Source organism: Lactuca serriola, chromosome 5 (assembly GCF_051521515.1).
Source record: "Lactuca serriola cultivar US96UC23 chromosome 5, Lser_US96UC23_V15, whole genome shotgun sequence".
Lineage (NCBI taxonomy): Eukaryota > Viridiplantae > Streptophyta > Magnoliopsida > Asterales > Asteraceae > Lactuca > Lactuca serriola.
Genome location: NC_136412.1, coordinates 65,600,001 through 65,617,500, shown reverse-complemented (window position 1 = coordinate 65,617,500; position 17,500 = coordinate 65,600,001). Strand labels below are relative to the sequence as shown.

At 32.1% G+C, this 17,500-nt stretch overlaps 1 protein-coding gene and 1 long non-coding RNA gene across 2 annotated transcripts in view; one reads left to right on the top strand and one right to left on the bottom strand.

Moving 5' to 3' along the window:
• LOC145052566 (uncharacterized) overlaps positions 1-4,424 on the bottom strand; it is a 5,085-nt gene extending 661 nt beyond the window's left edge. Inside the window, exons 1-4 of the mRNA XM_079000400.1 lie at positions 4,041-4,424; positions 2,165-2,226; positions 419-2,080; positions 1-349 (exon numbers count right to left, since the gene is read on the bottom strand). The exon at positions 1-349 is cut by the window's left edge and continues 661 nt beyond it. Of these exons, the coding sequence (XP_078856526.1) occupies positions 1-349; positions 419-2,080; positions 2,165-2,226; positions 4,041-4,149 (2,182 nt within the window). The 5' untranslated portion in view covers positions 4,150-4,424. The remainder of the gene's footprint in view (positions 350-418; positions 2,081-2,164; positions 2,227-4,040) is intronic.
• A 10,431-nt stretch (positions 4,425-14,855) lies between these two features.
• On the top strand, positions 14,856-16,094 carry LOC145052565 (uncharacterized). The gene is made up of 2 exons (XR_013684079.1): positions 14,856-15,086; positions 15,287-16,094. It is a non-coding gene; the product is annotated as an uncharacterized LOC145052565 (long non-coding RNA).
• The last annotated feature ends 1,406 nt before the right edge of the window (positions 16,095-17,500 follow it).

Sequence of the window (17,500 nt, the reverse complement as noted above, 5' to 3'; positions counted from 1 at the left end):
GGCTTCTTGCTTTTCGTCTAACTATTTCGTACCCACAATCTAACTTCAACTTAGTTTCCTCACTACGATGATTATGATCATCGACATGAAGAAAACCAATGGGTATATTGAAATTGAAAAGGGTTTCTGTTGTGCTTAAAAAAAGTTGATCTTTTATCAGAATCTCCTTGAGTTGCTTCTCGTTTTCTGTCAATGCAACTGTACCCGATTGAAATGCTTTTTTAGGTTTGTTTTCCGAAAGATTACGAGTCTTTATCCTTTTATCACTCGAACCTTCATGCTTAATGGTAACTGTGATTTCTTGGGTTTCTTGAGGAGCAATCTTGATATTATCTTCGCATATTGGTACCTGAGAGATTTTTTGTTTCATAAATATATGATCCACAAAATGATGAAATAATAGTGAATGTAACTTTACCTTGTCATTTACTTGGATTTTTTCTTCCGGTTTCTTGGGATTCGATATTTTGATGTTGGTTTCTTCTGGTTTCAAAGAAACGGAAACTAATTGTTGTACGTCTTTTCTTTGGGTTTCTTTCAACACAGAAAGTCTATGCTTGGATGGTGTCCCTAAGTTCTTGAGTGTTCGGGTTCCATTTCTTCTCTTCATGACCTCATCTTTTAGAGGGGCTTCAGTTCTACGTAACACCATCGAATCTACCTTCTTTCGTGTCACCACCTTCTCTTTCACGTTGCTTTCTGTTCTTTCTGGTTTTGATTCTTGTGCCTTTGGAGTTGCATCTTTAGGTTTTAGATTATGTTCATAAGAAGGTTGCATGTGAGACACTTTTGAAGGCAAATCCCTTGACTTCACTTGTTTGATTTGTTGTGACTCTTGTTTGCCTTTTTGGGACGTCCTGTTTTCTTGTTCTTTTGTTTGATTGTTTCTTGGAACGAGTTTGATCTCGTTACTCTTCTCCATTCGAATCGTTTTCTTCTTTTCCACTCTTTCTTGTCTCAAATTCGCTACAACTTCAACACTTCTACGCTTATGTTGTATCTTCTCTTTTGTTTCACCATTGTGTGCTCTATCTTGCTTTTCTGGAAGTTGATCGGATCTTTGTTTCATGGCCACATTGTTTACAGTCCTCATAGGTTTTGGTGCCCCATTTTTATCAAATTCATGGATTTGTTGAGGTTTTTGATCTTTTAATGGAGGTATACCATCTTTCGGTGGTTTCAAACTCTTGTTAACTTGTATTATTGATTCATTACGAGTGGATTCTGAATCTATCTTTCTGGGAACTTCTTCTAACCCCATAAGTTTCGCGATTACATTTGAGATCCTCCCTTTTTCCGAGTTGTTCTTCACATTCGATGTAGTAGAATTAGAAACACTTATTAGGCTTTCCTCACCATAGCTTGTGGACCTTCGATGAGTTGATAACTTAGAAAAACCATCGGTTTGAACCAAAAAATTGGACCTTTTAGAAGGCTTGTCGAAAGAGAACCGAGGCAAAGCAACTTGATTTTGGTCCACGATCTTTGAACTATCGTTTTCATCGTCTTGATCAACTTCTAGTAAAGTGATTCGATTCTTACGTTGTGGGTGAACCATCAACTCAGAAGCTTCTTGCATGTTCACAAGCATCCTTAAAGACTCTTCTAAACCCTTAGCACCTTTCAACAACTCTTTTCCAACATCCATTGAATGTTTATCCATGTTCACTCCATTAGAACTTGATCTTAATATTTGGTAAAGATTCTGAACCCCTTTTGAAATCTCCTTGATTTGAGTAGTGGTGAGTGGAGGCACAACGACACCACCATTTGAAGTACTATGTTTCACTAGACTTGTCTCTTTTCGTGTGTTGCCAACGTCTAGTGATCCCCGACCAATCTGATGCAAGAAATCTATCATTGCGTTAGCATTACCAGACCCTGAAAAATCCACGTTTAATAGTTTTCCGCCATTTTTGACGGCGTAAGTGAATGCCACCGGAAAATCTCCGGTGGATCCTGATCTATGGTGTCGGCCACCGACATACGAAACAATTTGTTGGGATGATTCTTTGATGGCCGGGACTCGGGATGATCCTCCATACATCTGTTGTTGGTTCGCCATTTTTGGTCCACCAATCTACAAGAACACCCAAGATATATATAAGTGATTGAAGGGTTTACAAAAACATGTTTGATTAATTGATCTTCCAGATTAACGTACAGATTCGAGTGATTTCGTTTGTCTAGATCCTCTCTGCAGATTTCCTGGGTTTCTATATGCATCTTCATCAACAAAAATGAAATCAAAATCCCAAATTTGCAGGTGGTAGTATAAAGAAGATATATGCATACACAACCATGTATTTATACAAATGGATTCATCAATTTGCTGTAGCTAACGCTCTGAAGAGGCTGCACTTTCAAGATATGGCCCGATCCATTTTTCTAGATTGGCTAAGTAGTTGGGCTTTTGTATAATACAATCATTTGTAAATTTTTTAAAGACAAACATCGCAATATCACTAAAATGTTTAAAGATAATGTAAACTTAGGTCAACAAAGATTTATTTATTTATAGTCGATGTAGATATTTTGATGGTTGATTTAAAATAAATTAATATTTTTTATTAAGAGGAAAATTTAAGGTATAATTCTAAATGTATTATTTGGTTGACTTAATTTATGTATTTAAAATAAACTAAAATAATTAATTTTATTGATCATTCCCGAAAAATAGCCATATTTTTTCAGTGGACCCATAAAAAAGTTTCATTACAAAATGGTCCTTTTTTCAACTTTTCTTATTTTTTACACCAAACATTTTTGTAAGAACAAAAAAATCAATTTAAGGTTTAGTTTTCACAATGGCTTTTTCACCAACATTGTTGTTTTCATTTCAAGTTTCTTTTCCGGTTATTTAGAACCTCGGAATAATATGGGTGTTAAAAGAGTTAAGCCAAAGATAACACATATGTTTGACGAAATCGTCTTGAAAACGTAGTTCTTTTGGTTTTTAAATAGGAATAAAAAATGTAAAGTGAACAATTGAATTAGTTGGCTTTAAAACCCGGTTTTTACAATTTCGTATTTGCAATGTACTCATTTTCCAAACATCAAACTGAAACATCTTATAGCTAACTGTTGATAATTATATATAATTAATGAACAAATAAGTTAATACTACGGCATAAATGTATACATATTGCACATGCAGCCAAATGACTCATATATCTTTTAAACATGGGCAAAGTATTGAAAAGGGTTCAATATATATATATATATATATATATATATATATATATATATATATATATATATATATATATATATATATATATATATATATATATATATAACTTATGGTTATTTCTAAAATGCGGTCTTTTTTTATAATTTTGACACTCACATCTTTTTCATCTCGTTTAATACACATTCATATTCTTGTTTATTACATGATGTCATTTTTTATGACAATTGTATAAGTTTATGTCAACATTAATATCAACAATGATGATATCAACAACATTAACGATGATATTGATAGTTTTACCAATTTGATCCCTACCTATGCCTATTTCACTCATACTTTTTATCACGTGATTTGTTAGATAATTTATCATACGTCTATTAATTATTAAATTTACTAGAACTTGTTCTTTACAATTTAACGATAAAGTTTATTTTTTGGAGTAATTCTACGATCACTATGAAAAGAAAAATGATAATATTTTAAAAGAAAATTGATTATAAAATCTTGCTTCTAGACCCTCACTTTGTCACGGTTGGGACACTTTAATATTTGTAGTTGAGTCACGTGTGCAAAGTGTTTTGGAATCGCTTCAAGAAGATGAACAGGAATCTTGATCTAGCTTAAGTTTAACTTTTTAGTATCAACATGCCCATCTTTTAACTTCTAAATTAGAGAGATGTACTTTACTTTTGCAAAAATAATTCAAAACCCACTTATAACATAAAACAAAGATCATAATGGTAGTTTTTATATTAAAGATAACCAAGAAAATTCATCGAAAACCAAAATACAAAAAGTGCAAAGTTTGACTATATATCGAGATAACAAGAAAAATGTATTATGGTACCTCTGGTTGTAGCGTTGGGTCGAGCCGAGCTCTGAGACACACCCATTCGTTCTTTCCTGAGTCGCAGATCATGCAGCAACTTCTGTGCAAAGTCGGACTTGGATGCCATTTTTTTGATACTTCAAAACCTCGAAAATCTGTTGAAGTTTTGGTTCAACGGGAAGAAAGAATAATGGGGAATGAAGGTGGGGTGAGAAGAAGATGATATGATAGATTTGGTGTGGAAATGGAGGTTTAGTTGAGAAGGATCTGTCGAGATCAGGTGAGGGTAGGGAAGTGATGCCTAAAGAAAACAACAGTGTAGAAGGTGAGAAACTGAGAATGTATAGGAAGGTTGACGTGAACGTTTTCTTTCCCTTTTGTAGTGTAACAACAATACTTGAAATCACAATGACTTTGATTTAAAAGCAAGCAATGTCATATATTTCAATGGATTCTCTGCACCTTTTTTTATGTATAGTCTTATTACTTATCATGGGTAAATAGATATTATTACTTTTTCTGGTTGTGATAATATTGCGATTGAGACCTTGGTGAAAGTAATGTTCAGTTTTTGTAGACGAGCATATCAAGGAAATGAGGTATGACGTACTCTTTGATATTATACTGAATTTGGAAAATCTAAATTTGACGCCCGTAATAGAATTTTGAATCCATCACCATACGATTTTGTATATAATTTAAAAAATCTGAATCTATGACCATATGTTTTTGTATATAATTTAAAGATAAAATTGCAAGTTTAGTCCATATGATACGTCAAAAATTAGATGTTTGATACAAAATGTTTTGGAGTTGCACCATTAGTCTAAAATGTTTATTTGTTGTGAATTTTGTCTAAAATTATTTGAAAATATTTAAAAGACTAAACTGCACAAATAGTCTTTATGGTTTGTTTAAAATTGTCACTTTGGTCCAAAAAAATTTGGACTAACATAAGAGGTCTAAAGTTTTCATTTTGTTACTTGTTTGGTCCAATTTGTTCTGATTTTTTTCAAAATGACGGATTTGCTCCTATTAATATGATTTAACTTTTTTCTCAATTATTTTTTCTGATTTTTAGATTTAAAAAAATAAAAATAAATATATATATATATATCTCTCTCTCTCTCCCCACAATTTCTCCTTCATTCTTCATTTGTTCTTCATGGTTCTCAATAACCCCTCATCGTCGACTCCACTACTGTCGTCAATGTCAACCACCACCGCCTTCAGCTCCACTTTCAACCCCTATGGTCTCTACCACCACCAACATCCAACAAACGATAATCGATTCCACCACCTGCCATGGATCACCATATCGTTGTCGCCGTCCATCTGAAAAAATCCACTGCAACTCGACGAAGCTCTAAATCTGTAAACTATCGTTCTTCTAGCGAGCCTCGTCTATCTCTATCTTTCTTCATCAGCAAACCCTAGTGATTTGGTGATGGCGTTCCAGAGAAGACGAAGGGAGGCGAGGAGTTAGGGTTTTTAGAAAACCCTAATCGGTTATTCTTGTTTCAGCGCCACTATCATCCACCGAAAACCCTAGCCCCGTCATCTTCATCAGCAAACCCTAGCGTTGGTATGTGTTGAATGAAGCCCTTACCTTCGTCTTTCCATATCCGACAAGAAAAATGAGAAAGAGGGTGCGACTAGATTATGTGATGAACAGATCCGTTGATTAATTTCTTTTTCTTATTTTTTGGTAGATTTGGTGTTGTTGGTGGTTTGGCGGTCATTATGTGTTGATGACAGTCGATGGTGTTTTAATGGTGGTGTGATGATCTAATGCAGAAAATGATGGGTTGTAGGGTCGGTGGTGGCTAATGGTGATGGGGTGTAGTAGTGGTCGGAGATAGGTGAAGAAGAGAAAGATATATATATATATATATATATATATATATATATATATATATAGAGAGAGAGAGAGAGAGAGATTTATTTTTATTTTTTATTTTTTTAAATCTGAAACTCACAAAACAAATAAGAAAAAGTGAAAATCATATTAACACGGGCAAATCCGTCATTTTGAAAAAAATCAAAATAGATTTGACCAAACAAGCAACAAAATGAAAACTTTGAACCTTTGGTGCTAGTCCAAACTTTTTTGGACAAAACTGACAATTTTGAGCAAACCACAAGGGCCATTTGTGCAGTTTAGTCTATTTAAAATGACAAATTTGCTCTTTTAATTTGATTTTTTATTTTCTTTACAACAATTAAATCTCTCTCTCTCTCTCTCTCCAAACCGAACATGTCTTTTTTTTTTTCCTACTAATCGAACAATCAAACCGACCAAATCTCCTCCCTCCTGTTCTCGTTTTCTTGATGATCGCCAAATAATTAATCCATGTCGTCGAGCTAGGTCTAACCACAAGTCTGCCCACTATTGGAGAGGGTGATTCTGAAGCCTTCTAAACCACTGTCATCTTCATGGAGTTGTAGATTGGGGTAGCGGTAGTTTCGAGTTGCTATGGTTTGCAGCGGTGCCAGATCTGGAATGTTGGTGTTGAGGGCTTGCTTTAACAGGCGGCGACGCTAAGGCTTGCTTTAACAGGTGGCTATGTCGATAGAAGAGGAGCTCGTCATCTGGGGAGGAGATTGTCGTTTGAGGAGGACGGAAACGTGAAACCAAGAATCCCTAAATTCGATCTGAAAACCCTTCATCATATCAAAATTTGTGTGTGTGTGTTCATCAAATTTGATTTCGTGTGTGTGTGTTCATTAAATCTAGTTTAGTGTGTGTGTGTGTTCATTAGATTTTGATTTTGTATGTGTTCATCAAATTTGATTTCGTGTGTATGTATGTGTTTATCATATCTTATTTTGTATGTGTGTATGTGTATTCATCATATATGGGGTTTATTAACGTGTTCTTGAATGTGAGTGCATATGTGTGTTCCTGAGCTCTTATTGAGGCTTTAGATCTAGTAATGATTTTTAGGGGAGAACTCAAGAACAAACCAATGTAACATCCCAATGATGAGGTAACTTCAAATTAAACCCTATATGTGAAGAATATTTCATTTTAGCCCTTGTGCATGAGGAGGATTGCAAAATGGCCTATAGTGGCATTTTGGTAATTTTGGTTGAAGAATTAGTATGCTAGGCGTATGCTTCGTACGCAAAGCGTACATGCATGGGGCCTTGTACGTTGGGCGTACATTGCATACACATGACGTACGTGCGAGGGTTTCAAGCCCTAAAATTTAGGCTTTGGACCATATTTAAACATCTTTATGGCCCCAAGACCTTCACCCTAATCAGCCTCCATCCAAGGATTGTCCCTCTAGCTAACCCTAAGTGTGAAGAGTGCATTTTAAGCTCATTTATGTGTTTTGCTGGTGTTCTTGAAGAAGAAGAAGAAGGTGATAGAAGGACTTTGGAGCTTGGAAGAAGTTTGGATATGGGATTCCCTACTTGCTAGCAACCTCCAAGAGGTAAAAAGCTCATAGCTTGATCATCCTTTCATGTAGATCTAGATATTCCTCCGTTTAGGGCGTTTTGGTCCCACCCTTTGTGATTCTTGAGCATGGCATGCTCTTGATCAAATAAGTTGCCCTTTCAGACCCAATGAGGGTCTTGAGTCATAAAAATGTGATCTTGATGTTTAGTTCTTCCCCATGCATGCTCTAGAAGGTCTTAAGGTGTTAAGAAGTTGGGATTTTGTGTATTAAGCACTTAACGCACATGCAAAGTCATAAAGTTGGAAACTTTATGACTCTTAGTGGTATTTTGGCCTTGGATCTGCATTTGGATGTAAAAAGTCGAAGTATTAAGATCTTAAGGGGTCAAGAAGAAACTTGTATGTACGTTGCGCGTATGCAGGTTGAGCCCCGATGCCTTGGACCCGAGTACGCCCCGCATAAGAGGCATGAGTTGATTAGACTGGGTTGACTCAGTGAACTTTGTTGATTTTGACCAGCCTTGACCAAGGGTATTTTGGGAAAATTCTTATTAATTTAGAATGGGACCAAGTACATATATTAAAAGTCATGGGAATTGGTATCAGAAGTAAAGAGCGGCTCTCTCGAATGAAAGGTTATAGGTTCAAGTCTTATTATGAGACATAGATAGTATTTAAGATTATATTAGGAGTACGATAGTTTGCTGTTTAAAAAAAATTGGAATAAGATTAAAGAACCTTTATATATATATATATATATATATATATATATATATATATATATATATATATATATATATAGGTTCAGGTTCATTTGAGACCATTCTAATTTTGTGAAACCGTGAGACCAAATCTAAAAATAATTTTAAAATGCAAAATAAATGGAAAAATCCAAAAATTCTTTTTTTAAATATTATTTTCGGAACTTAAATTAACTAAAAAAAATTCCATTTTTTTTTGAAAAATACGTGAAATATTCTAAATAGAATATTACACTGACATATTCTAAAAAATAATTTTAAAATGCAAAATAAATGGAAAAATCTAAAAATTCTTTTTTTAAATATTATTTTCGGAACTTGAATTAACTAAAAAAAATAAAAAAAAAAAAATAAAAAACAATTCTATTTTTTTTGGAAAATACGTTAAATATTCTAAATAGAATATTACACTGTACATATTCTAAAAATAATTTTAAAATACAAAATAAATGGAAAAATCAAAAAATTCTTTTTTTAAATATTATTTTCGAAACTTGAATTAACTAAAAAAATTAAAAAATTAAAAAAATGCGTCTCGCGGTCTCACAAAATATTGGTGGTCTCAAATGAACCGAACACTGTATATATATATATATATATATATATATATATATATATATATATATATATAGTGTTCGGTTCATTTGAGACCACCTATATTAGTTGACACCAAAGCATTCTACTCGAATGAGTGGCCATTTTACTCGATTGCGGAAACCTCTAAATGGACTTAAGAAGTTTAACTTGGTCCATATTAAATTGGGGTCATCTGTGTGCTCTCAATACTTTGCTAAGGTCGTATACGATAGTTTGATAGTTTAAGAGTTAATAAGTGTCAACTAAATTTCCACAAATTTCTTAGATCAAGATGGCTTTGTTCGTGACAATATTATGATATATATTTTTTTATTTACAAATTTAAGGTACTAGGTTAGATATTACATTTAAACAAGTTTTGATTTAACTTCAAGAAAAAAGATAGATTTTGTACCAAAAAAAATAAATTTTAACAGTCTATTGAGTCCAAGAAAAAAATAATGCACCTATTCAAGAGGTGGTTGATCTTTAATATTAATTAACATTAAGGGGCTGTTTGGTAGGATCTGAATTTTTAAGATCTGAATTTTCAAGAGATCTGAATTTCTAAGAAGGTCTGAACTTTTAAGATCTGAATTTTTAAAATGTTGTTTGGTTGGGACCTCTGAATTATTGTGCTGAATTATCAAAATGACCATTTTACCCCTGTGCTGAATCACCAACTTTTCAAACAACTTTTCAAAGTATGTTGCTAGAATCGATAATTTATCAAAATCTCCAATTAAATCAAACTCTATATGATATGAATCATTCACCAAACGTATGTTATCTTTGTGTTCTATTTCCAATCGTGTATGCAAAGTCAATAAATTGATGTCTATATGGGTTGAAACAACATCTATAGTTATACTCAACATTATTGTATGATCCGTAGATAATAATCATTCTCTCAATGATTAATTGATTATTGCACCTTTTTTAGAGATTAAAGGTTCTTTTATTCACTGCCTTGCAATTCATGCGGATGCCATATTAGAGGCTGGAAAAGATGATGTTGAAATTGTGTCACATAAGCAAAACCTGTCCTCATGGCATATTCATCTAATAAATAACCAAAGTCACCATGTTTTTTAATAGACATAAATATTTTCCATAACTTAATACCAACACAACACATCACAACACACCAGCTAAACCTCAAATAATGAAAAGGAAGCAAGCAGCTCTCTCTTTCTCTTTCAAGCAGACTTCTCTTTGGTGTAAGATCTGATCACAAAAGCCAAACCCAAGATCACAAGAGGCACAATAAATTGCAATATCTTAATAACAAACTCTGAAGTCTTGTCATGACTGTAGTTGCTATCAGGTTTAACATAAGCACACTTCTTCCAAGCCAATGCTCAACCTGCACTCTGCACCCCCTTGTAAAACCCAAAAAACAACCCTCCAAACTCGATCAATCAACCAAAAATCTGGAAAAAACCGAAGGAAGAACACAACTCCGGAAAAAAAAATATTCCCAACTCTAAAAATCGACTTTTAGGGCTTTTGATTTCAGAAAAAAAAATAAATAAACAACAATCGATCTATGAATTGAAAACCGATTTTTAGGGCAAGAAAGAAAAAACCTATTTATGAACCGGTAGGAGGGAAAAGGGACGGTGGTTTTGGATTCGCTGCTAGGGATGTCGACGTTGGTTTCGATGGCGGGGATGGCGCATTAGCGGTGGGAGGCCGACGGAGGGTTGCAGATCGGAGATGGAGCGGGAGGGAGAAGGGGGCGGTGGTGTTGATGGAGTAGAAAGAGGTGAAGAAGATGGTCGCTGAAATGTTATTAGGGGTATAGAGGAATACGCGTTTCTTTTTTCAGTTCATACATGGTTTTCCATCTAAAAAATTAAGAGGTTTTTAATAAATTAAGAGGGTTTTATTCATAGGCTAACAAACACACTGAATCTGAAAAATTAAGAGATTGCCTCTTTAATTTTCTAATTAAGAGGCAAACAAACAGCCCTAAGCCATTTAATTATTATTTCGGTTCTGCATGCATTGAAGAAGCATGGTACGAGATCAAAGTGGAAGAATCGGAGAAACCGAACAACAGCTGAAGACCTGGTAAAATATTTAGTGGGAAAAACTACATTACAAGGTAAAACTTTTATGAAATCGTGGTTTGTTACTTTAAACTTGAATTTGTATTAATGAATATTTATAATGAAATCTTTCTATGTCATTTCGGTCCTTTTCAAATTTCTCACAAAATTGTTATTCTTTTCCTTTTTCTTATCTTATCTGTATCTGTTTCAACTATTCCTTTGAAAAATCCAAATCACAAGTATTTCGACGATTCGACCTTCATCATCTCTTTTTCTCTTATATAAACCCCACAATAATTAAGAATAAGTTTCAAGGCATGCTTCCTCACAAAAATATAAATGCTTATTCAACCCTTATATAGCTTTGATAAACGTATTTAGATTGGTTTGGTTAAATTGTAGACAAAATTTCAAAATTGGTCCCCATGCTTTTCAAAACATATCACTTTAAGGATATCTATCGAAAGCGCTACATTATTGGTCCTTATGGTTTCAAAACCTTGTTCATCGGTCTTTCTTACGATTAAATCTAACTTTTGAGCAATTAGTTTTTTTTTAAATGACCAATATACACTTGGACCAAATCTTTTATATATATATATATATATATATATATATATATATATATATATATATATATATATATATATATATATATATCATATTTGATCCAAGGATATATTGGTCATTTCAAAATAACTAAATGGTCAAAAGTCAAAATTAACGTCATAAGGACCAAGAATGTAATGTTTGAAACCACAAGGACTGATAGTGTAGCTCTTTCAAATAGATATCCTTAAAATGAAATTTTTGACAAAACATACAGACCAATTTTAAAATTTTGTCTAAAATGTATTACCGCAGACAATGTCATAAACATACATGAGTATATAGTACATAAAATGTTCTAAATAATGTAAGACGTAACTTGACGGCAATGTCAAGGCTCAAGTTTTTTTGAGCTGTGGCGAGCCACGTCGTTTGTAAAACGTGACTTAAGGCGACAATTTTTAATATAATTAATAATTTGATATATATTTTTTACTATTATTCCTGTTTATATACATATATGATTTAAAACGGTATTTTGTCAAAACTTGACAGACAAGTACAAGTTTTGGAGCCATATCTGAGTTATGATTAGTTTTGTTGAACATTGATTACATATATTGAAAATGAAAATCGAAGGAGCTCCTTGGGCTGGTCTTGTTGGGTCTTTGGTGAAGCCCGATTCTAGCCCAGCCGGCTTCTATGAATTTTTTTTGCTTGAATTGCATAATTTGAAATATTAGCCACCTAGACGGCTAGACCTTCATATATATTCTACCTTCATATATTCTTTATTTTGCCAAATAAATTGTCTTTGTAATTTCTAAAATTTTGTCATTAAATAAATTTGCATAGAAAGATAACACACTCTCATCAAATTTCTATTAATGAACATTGTTTTGTCCAAAAAAAAAAAAAGATTTATCAAAAACTACTACTTTATACATTTTTTTACTTATATATTGGTTTAAAATTTAGATTATTATTATTATTATTAGGTTTCCATGTGGTATTACGTGTTAAATTGCGTTATTTTAATATATCAAAACAAAGTTCAAGAGACTTTATTCCTTCTTTTTTTCCACCAATCACATACTCGCGTGTGTTATTTCTTTCTTAGAACCTAACTTGATGGATGGGTGATAGTGCATTGTATGTTAGTGGAAACGACCACTTTTTAATTGCATTCATACATCCTAACAATATGATCATATGCAATGTCATTATGATATCAACGCTTTATTACATTGGACACAACGTCACCATAGAAATCTCTTGCATAAATCAAACACCCACCATACAAACTATTAATCAAACCCCTACCATATAAACAACCATCACCATAGAAATAGAAATCTAAATCAAACATTCATCATAGAAACAAAAAATAAAACAATGAAGGCTTTGCATTAAAAATCTATTTGGCAAAAATCCATTCCAAGATTTTGATTTTTACCATATGCAAGATTAAACACAACCATATATTAACGGCGGATGACATCCAACTTTCTTCCTTTAATTGGATTAATAATAGAACTAGATTAAATTCATTATTTTGGTTTGATTGATGTATATCTCTTTTTATCTATTTGTAATATATAGTTTTTCTAATGCTTTACTAACTCGTTTTAATATAATTCAGTCGTTCAAAAAAAAATATGACAATACTATGTCTGTCATGGTGAACACCATCCCTCCACAAGCATAAAAACATTGTGAGGATGACTTCAAGTGAGTTAGCTATGGAGCTCCACAATTTCTTTCTCTTAAATTTTATATATATATATATATATATATATATATATATATATATATATATATATATATATATATATATATATATATATATTAAAGGACATGAGAAGTTTCAATACATGTTTATACTTTTAACACTATATTTTTACTTTTCTTTAATTTTGCCACTAAAGTTTCAACAAACTTTTTTTTTATAATTTTGCCACTTTATTTTTACTTCTTCATATTTTTGCCACTAAACTTTTATTTTTACTTCTTTGAAACCCTTTTTCTTTATTCTTTTATAATTTTATCACTTTATTTTTACTTTTTTTTATTTTGTCACTAAAGTTTCAACAAATTTTTTCTCTTTATAGTTTTCGCACCTTATTTTTACTTCTTTATATTTTTATCACTAAACTTTCACTTTTAACCACTATATTTTTATTTTTTTTATAATTTGGCCACTAAAGTTTCAACAAACTCTTCATTTTTAGAATTTTGGCACTTTATTTTTATTTCTTTATATTTTTGTCACTAATTTTCACTTTTACTTCTTTACAACCACTTTTTTATTCTTTATCATTTTCATCTATCGTATTCTTATATCATTTATTTTTTTTTTCTAAAAAGATTCAATTTTGACTTTTCACACATGTTTTTTATATTTTCTCAAAAGTGTTCCGTTTCTTTAATCCATTTACAGTTTTGTCTCTCATTTTTCAAGATTATTCTATTTTGATACTTTTTTTCTTCTATTATCAATCCGGACTTTTTAGCATTCAAACTTTTGTCAAATGTTTTCTAAAAAGTTGCTAAAATCAATCATTTTTCTTTATTTTTTTTTTGTAGTTTTCGTCTATCATATTATTCTACCCTTATTTTTTCTAAAAAGAATGACTCATGTAACACAAGTGTCTTTTCCTAGTATATATTAAAGCGAATGTGAACTTTCAACAGTAAAGTTTAGACTTTTAGATTTCTGCCACCACTCTTTGGGGCTTTTCACAGTTTAATCCCTTTAATTTTTATAACTACAATCTCCACCCACAAAAATATGTTCAATTGTCAATTTGGTCCCTTCCTTTTCCAACGTTGTTCTATTTCTATACTTTTTCCAATAATGTTCTATTTCGATATTTTTTTTGCACATACTTTTTCCATTATTACACATTTGGGCATTCCTTGGTAAATGGATAATCAACCTTAGTATATACTATTAGATTTTGTAGTTACATAGTTTTGGAAACAATCACTTTTCTGTATTTTTTTTAGAAAAATTTAAATTATTTCTAACCATTATTTTAAAAAACTTTAAATTATTTACAACCCATGCACAAAACAGCGCTTTCCTAATTTATATGAAGTGGTCATATGAAATGGTAAATAATTCTTAAGGTGAGTAAGAAAATAATGGAAATGATATGAAGTTGAGGTAAGGTAGAAAATAAAAATGTAATAGACCAATAGCCTAATAGGCTAAAAGATTACAATTCATTACTCCTTCTAATTAAAAAATATCAAACCATAAAAAATGAAATAATATCGACGGGCGTAATAGTCAAAATACTTGGCCCAGATATGAGATAACAACAACCAACCACGTTTGCAAGCTGATAATTATCTGTCCAGCCTTTATCAACTACCAACTCACGCTAAAATCTGACCGTTCAAATCACCATCGTTAATTTCACCACAGCCGTTGGATCAACCAAAAGGGTCAATAAATATCCCCTATCATCTTCTATTCGTTGCCGTGTACTTCTATCTCTCCTTTATCAAGGACGAAGTTTTCACGTTTCTTCTTAGATCTTGGTTTCTGTTAGCCGTTTCAAACGATTATATCATTGTAATCTTGTAGATCGTTCTTCGATCTACGTTTTGGTTATGGATTTGATATGTTACGATCAGTCGATCGCCACCGGTTGTTGTGGTTACCGAAGATTAAGATTCCGATCCGCCGTTTCAGAAGGATGAGGTTCGTTATCTATCTCACACCTGTTGTTTGATCGATTATTTTGTCATAGTTGGATTAAACTTGGAAAAAGGCGTCTATTTAACAAGACGATTTAGTCGATTTGTTGCTGTTTATTCGTTTGGATTTCTTAGATGCATAGATTATTTTATGTAAGCAATTTCCGGTTGATGTAATGAGATTTCGTGTTGTTTATTGGGCAGGTTTGATTTGAAGAGAAGACACGTGTTTTACCGATGATGAATTTCAATCAAGGACGATCATCTGTTATGTTCTTCAGCTTCTTCAATCTCATATATCAGATCTCCGATCTTCGGAAAATTAGATATATATTAAAGCTGTAATCGATCGGATTCAATAGTTGTTGTTCGAGTGCGATGATACACAAATCATGTAGATGTATTCGAGATTTGGCGAGATGTGTCTTGTTGAAGATCTCAGAGGCGATAGATTGATTTGTAAGATCTACTGGTGGTGTTGCGTGTTGATTTCGTTATGTTGTGAGTCCGGCCTTTGCCATGTCAGGTGCGCTTGCATGGCAGGTCAAAAGTGTTAATGAAATTATTGTTTTTGTTTTGGTGGAAGGAGATGGTACGGGGTTGCCCGGTTCTCCTTCCTTCCTTGTGCGCCTGCGTTCTCTTCTCTTCTTCTTTGCTATCTCTCTCTCTTGCCAAAGATCTAAAAACGTAAAGCGTGGTTCTAATTTTGTCCCAAAATTAAGCAGACTGAGAGCACTCATAACACAATCAATACAACATCAAACGCTGGAGATCAATATCGAGACTGTATTAAGGTACAAACAATCCGTTTCTCCCTTCGAATTAATTTTTTCGCGATAATTTATGCAATTTTACGTAACTGTTGGCTGAAAGCCCTAAAGGCTCCTAAGCGTCAGTAATTCTGCCATTTCTAATATTCACTTGTCACATATTCACTTCTCACACGACAATTTCACTATCAAATCCTCGAAATTTATCTTTAATCATTGAACAAATTATCTTGCTGCTGTTATCCTTTTTTTGCTTCAAGTTTTGAATTGTTCAGTTGAGTTTTGTTAACAATAGTTGTTTAATCGCTAATACAAGTTGTAACTAGCATATAGTTGGAACATATTTATTTGTGTGTTTAAATTTCCCTGTAATATATATCGAGTAAAGGAGTGTTTATGTTGGTTACTGTGTCTTTGTACGCATATGTCGTGATGGAAAGAGTGGAAGAATTGAATGGAGAAGATAAATAAATAATTAGTTGATGTTTTGATATGATTATGTATTAGCGATTGTTTCTTTTATGAATTAGTGGTATGCAGCTTTGTGCACTTGAAGGGTTGGGAATGAGGGTGATGACATCATATGGTAATCGTATAGGTACACATCTCTGTTTATGAATTTGTATAATTCTAGCTTGTAGATTGTTGTTGAGCTTTTGTTAAATTTTGAACTCCAATTTAAAGTTTTTGTTAATTTTCCAATTCATATGTGGTATATGATGATGATTGCTGAACAATAAATTTGTGAAACGTTCAACGTCGAAGTTTTTCTTTGAAGTTTAAACAAATTAGGTGCACCCTAAAATTGTAACACAATTAGGTGTTTAGGTGACAACTATTTTCAAGCGCCTTAACTGATTATATTGAATTAATATTGTTTTCATTTGAAAAATATATATATCTTACATGATTTAAGACCTATATTTTAGGTTTTTTTTAAAGCTAAAATTTAACTTTAATTTTTGCATAAGAGGACTGTATTTTCTTTATTCAGTTTTTTTAGCAGCTCTACTTGGTAAACTTCTGTTTTTCAGACAATTTTTTAGGGAAAAATTTTAGTTTCTTTTTATTTTGAAAAAACTGTTGATTTTTAATTATTTTTTGATTGAAAAAATTAAATTATGTGGTTTTTTTATGGAGAGTAAATAAGATTTTAGACTAAAACCGACTTGCGAAATCTGAGCGAAATCTAACATGCGGGAGGCCGACTTAAAAAGAAAATTATAGTTTTTTTAGAAAAAAATTTGATGTTTAATTACATCAGAAACGTCAAAATATAGTTTCTCTTTTATAATAATAATAATAATAATAATAATAATCGATCTAAATTGTGGAAAAGTGATTTTTAAAAAATTAGTATCATACAGGAAAAAGTAACAAATTTTTTACAAAAAACTCTTATGATGGTGGTCGATGGGGGGAGTGATTCTGCGAATTGTTATAATCTTTATGTTTTTCGTCGTCATATATTTAATTTAGGTTTTGTTGATTACAAAATGATCAAAAGAGTCGAGGACATGACAATAGATGATATGAAAGTACTTTTTACTGTTAATATCCAACTTTTCTAAGAAAATTAATAGACACCAAAATTGAGCGTCTTAAAAGAAAAATGTCTATTAAAAATCTTGTTTTTTTAAACAAATGT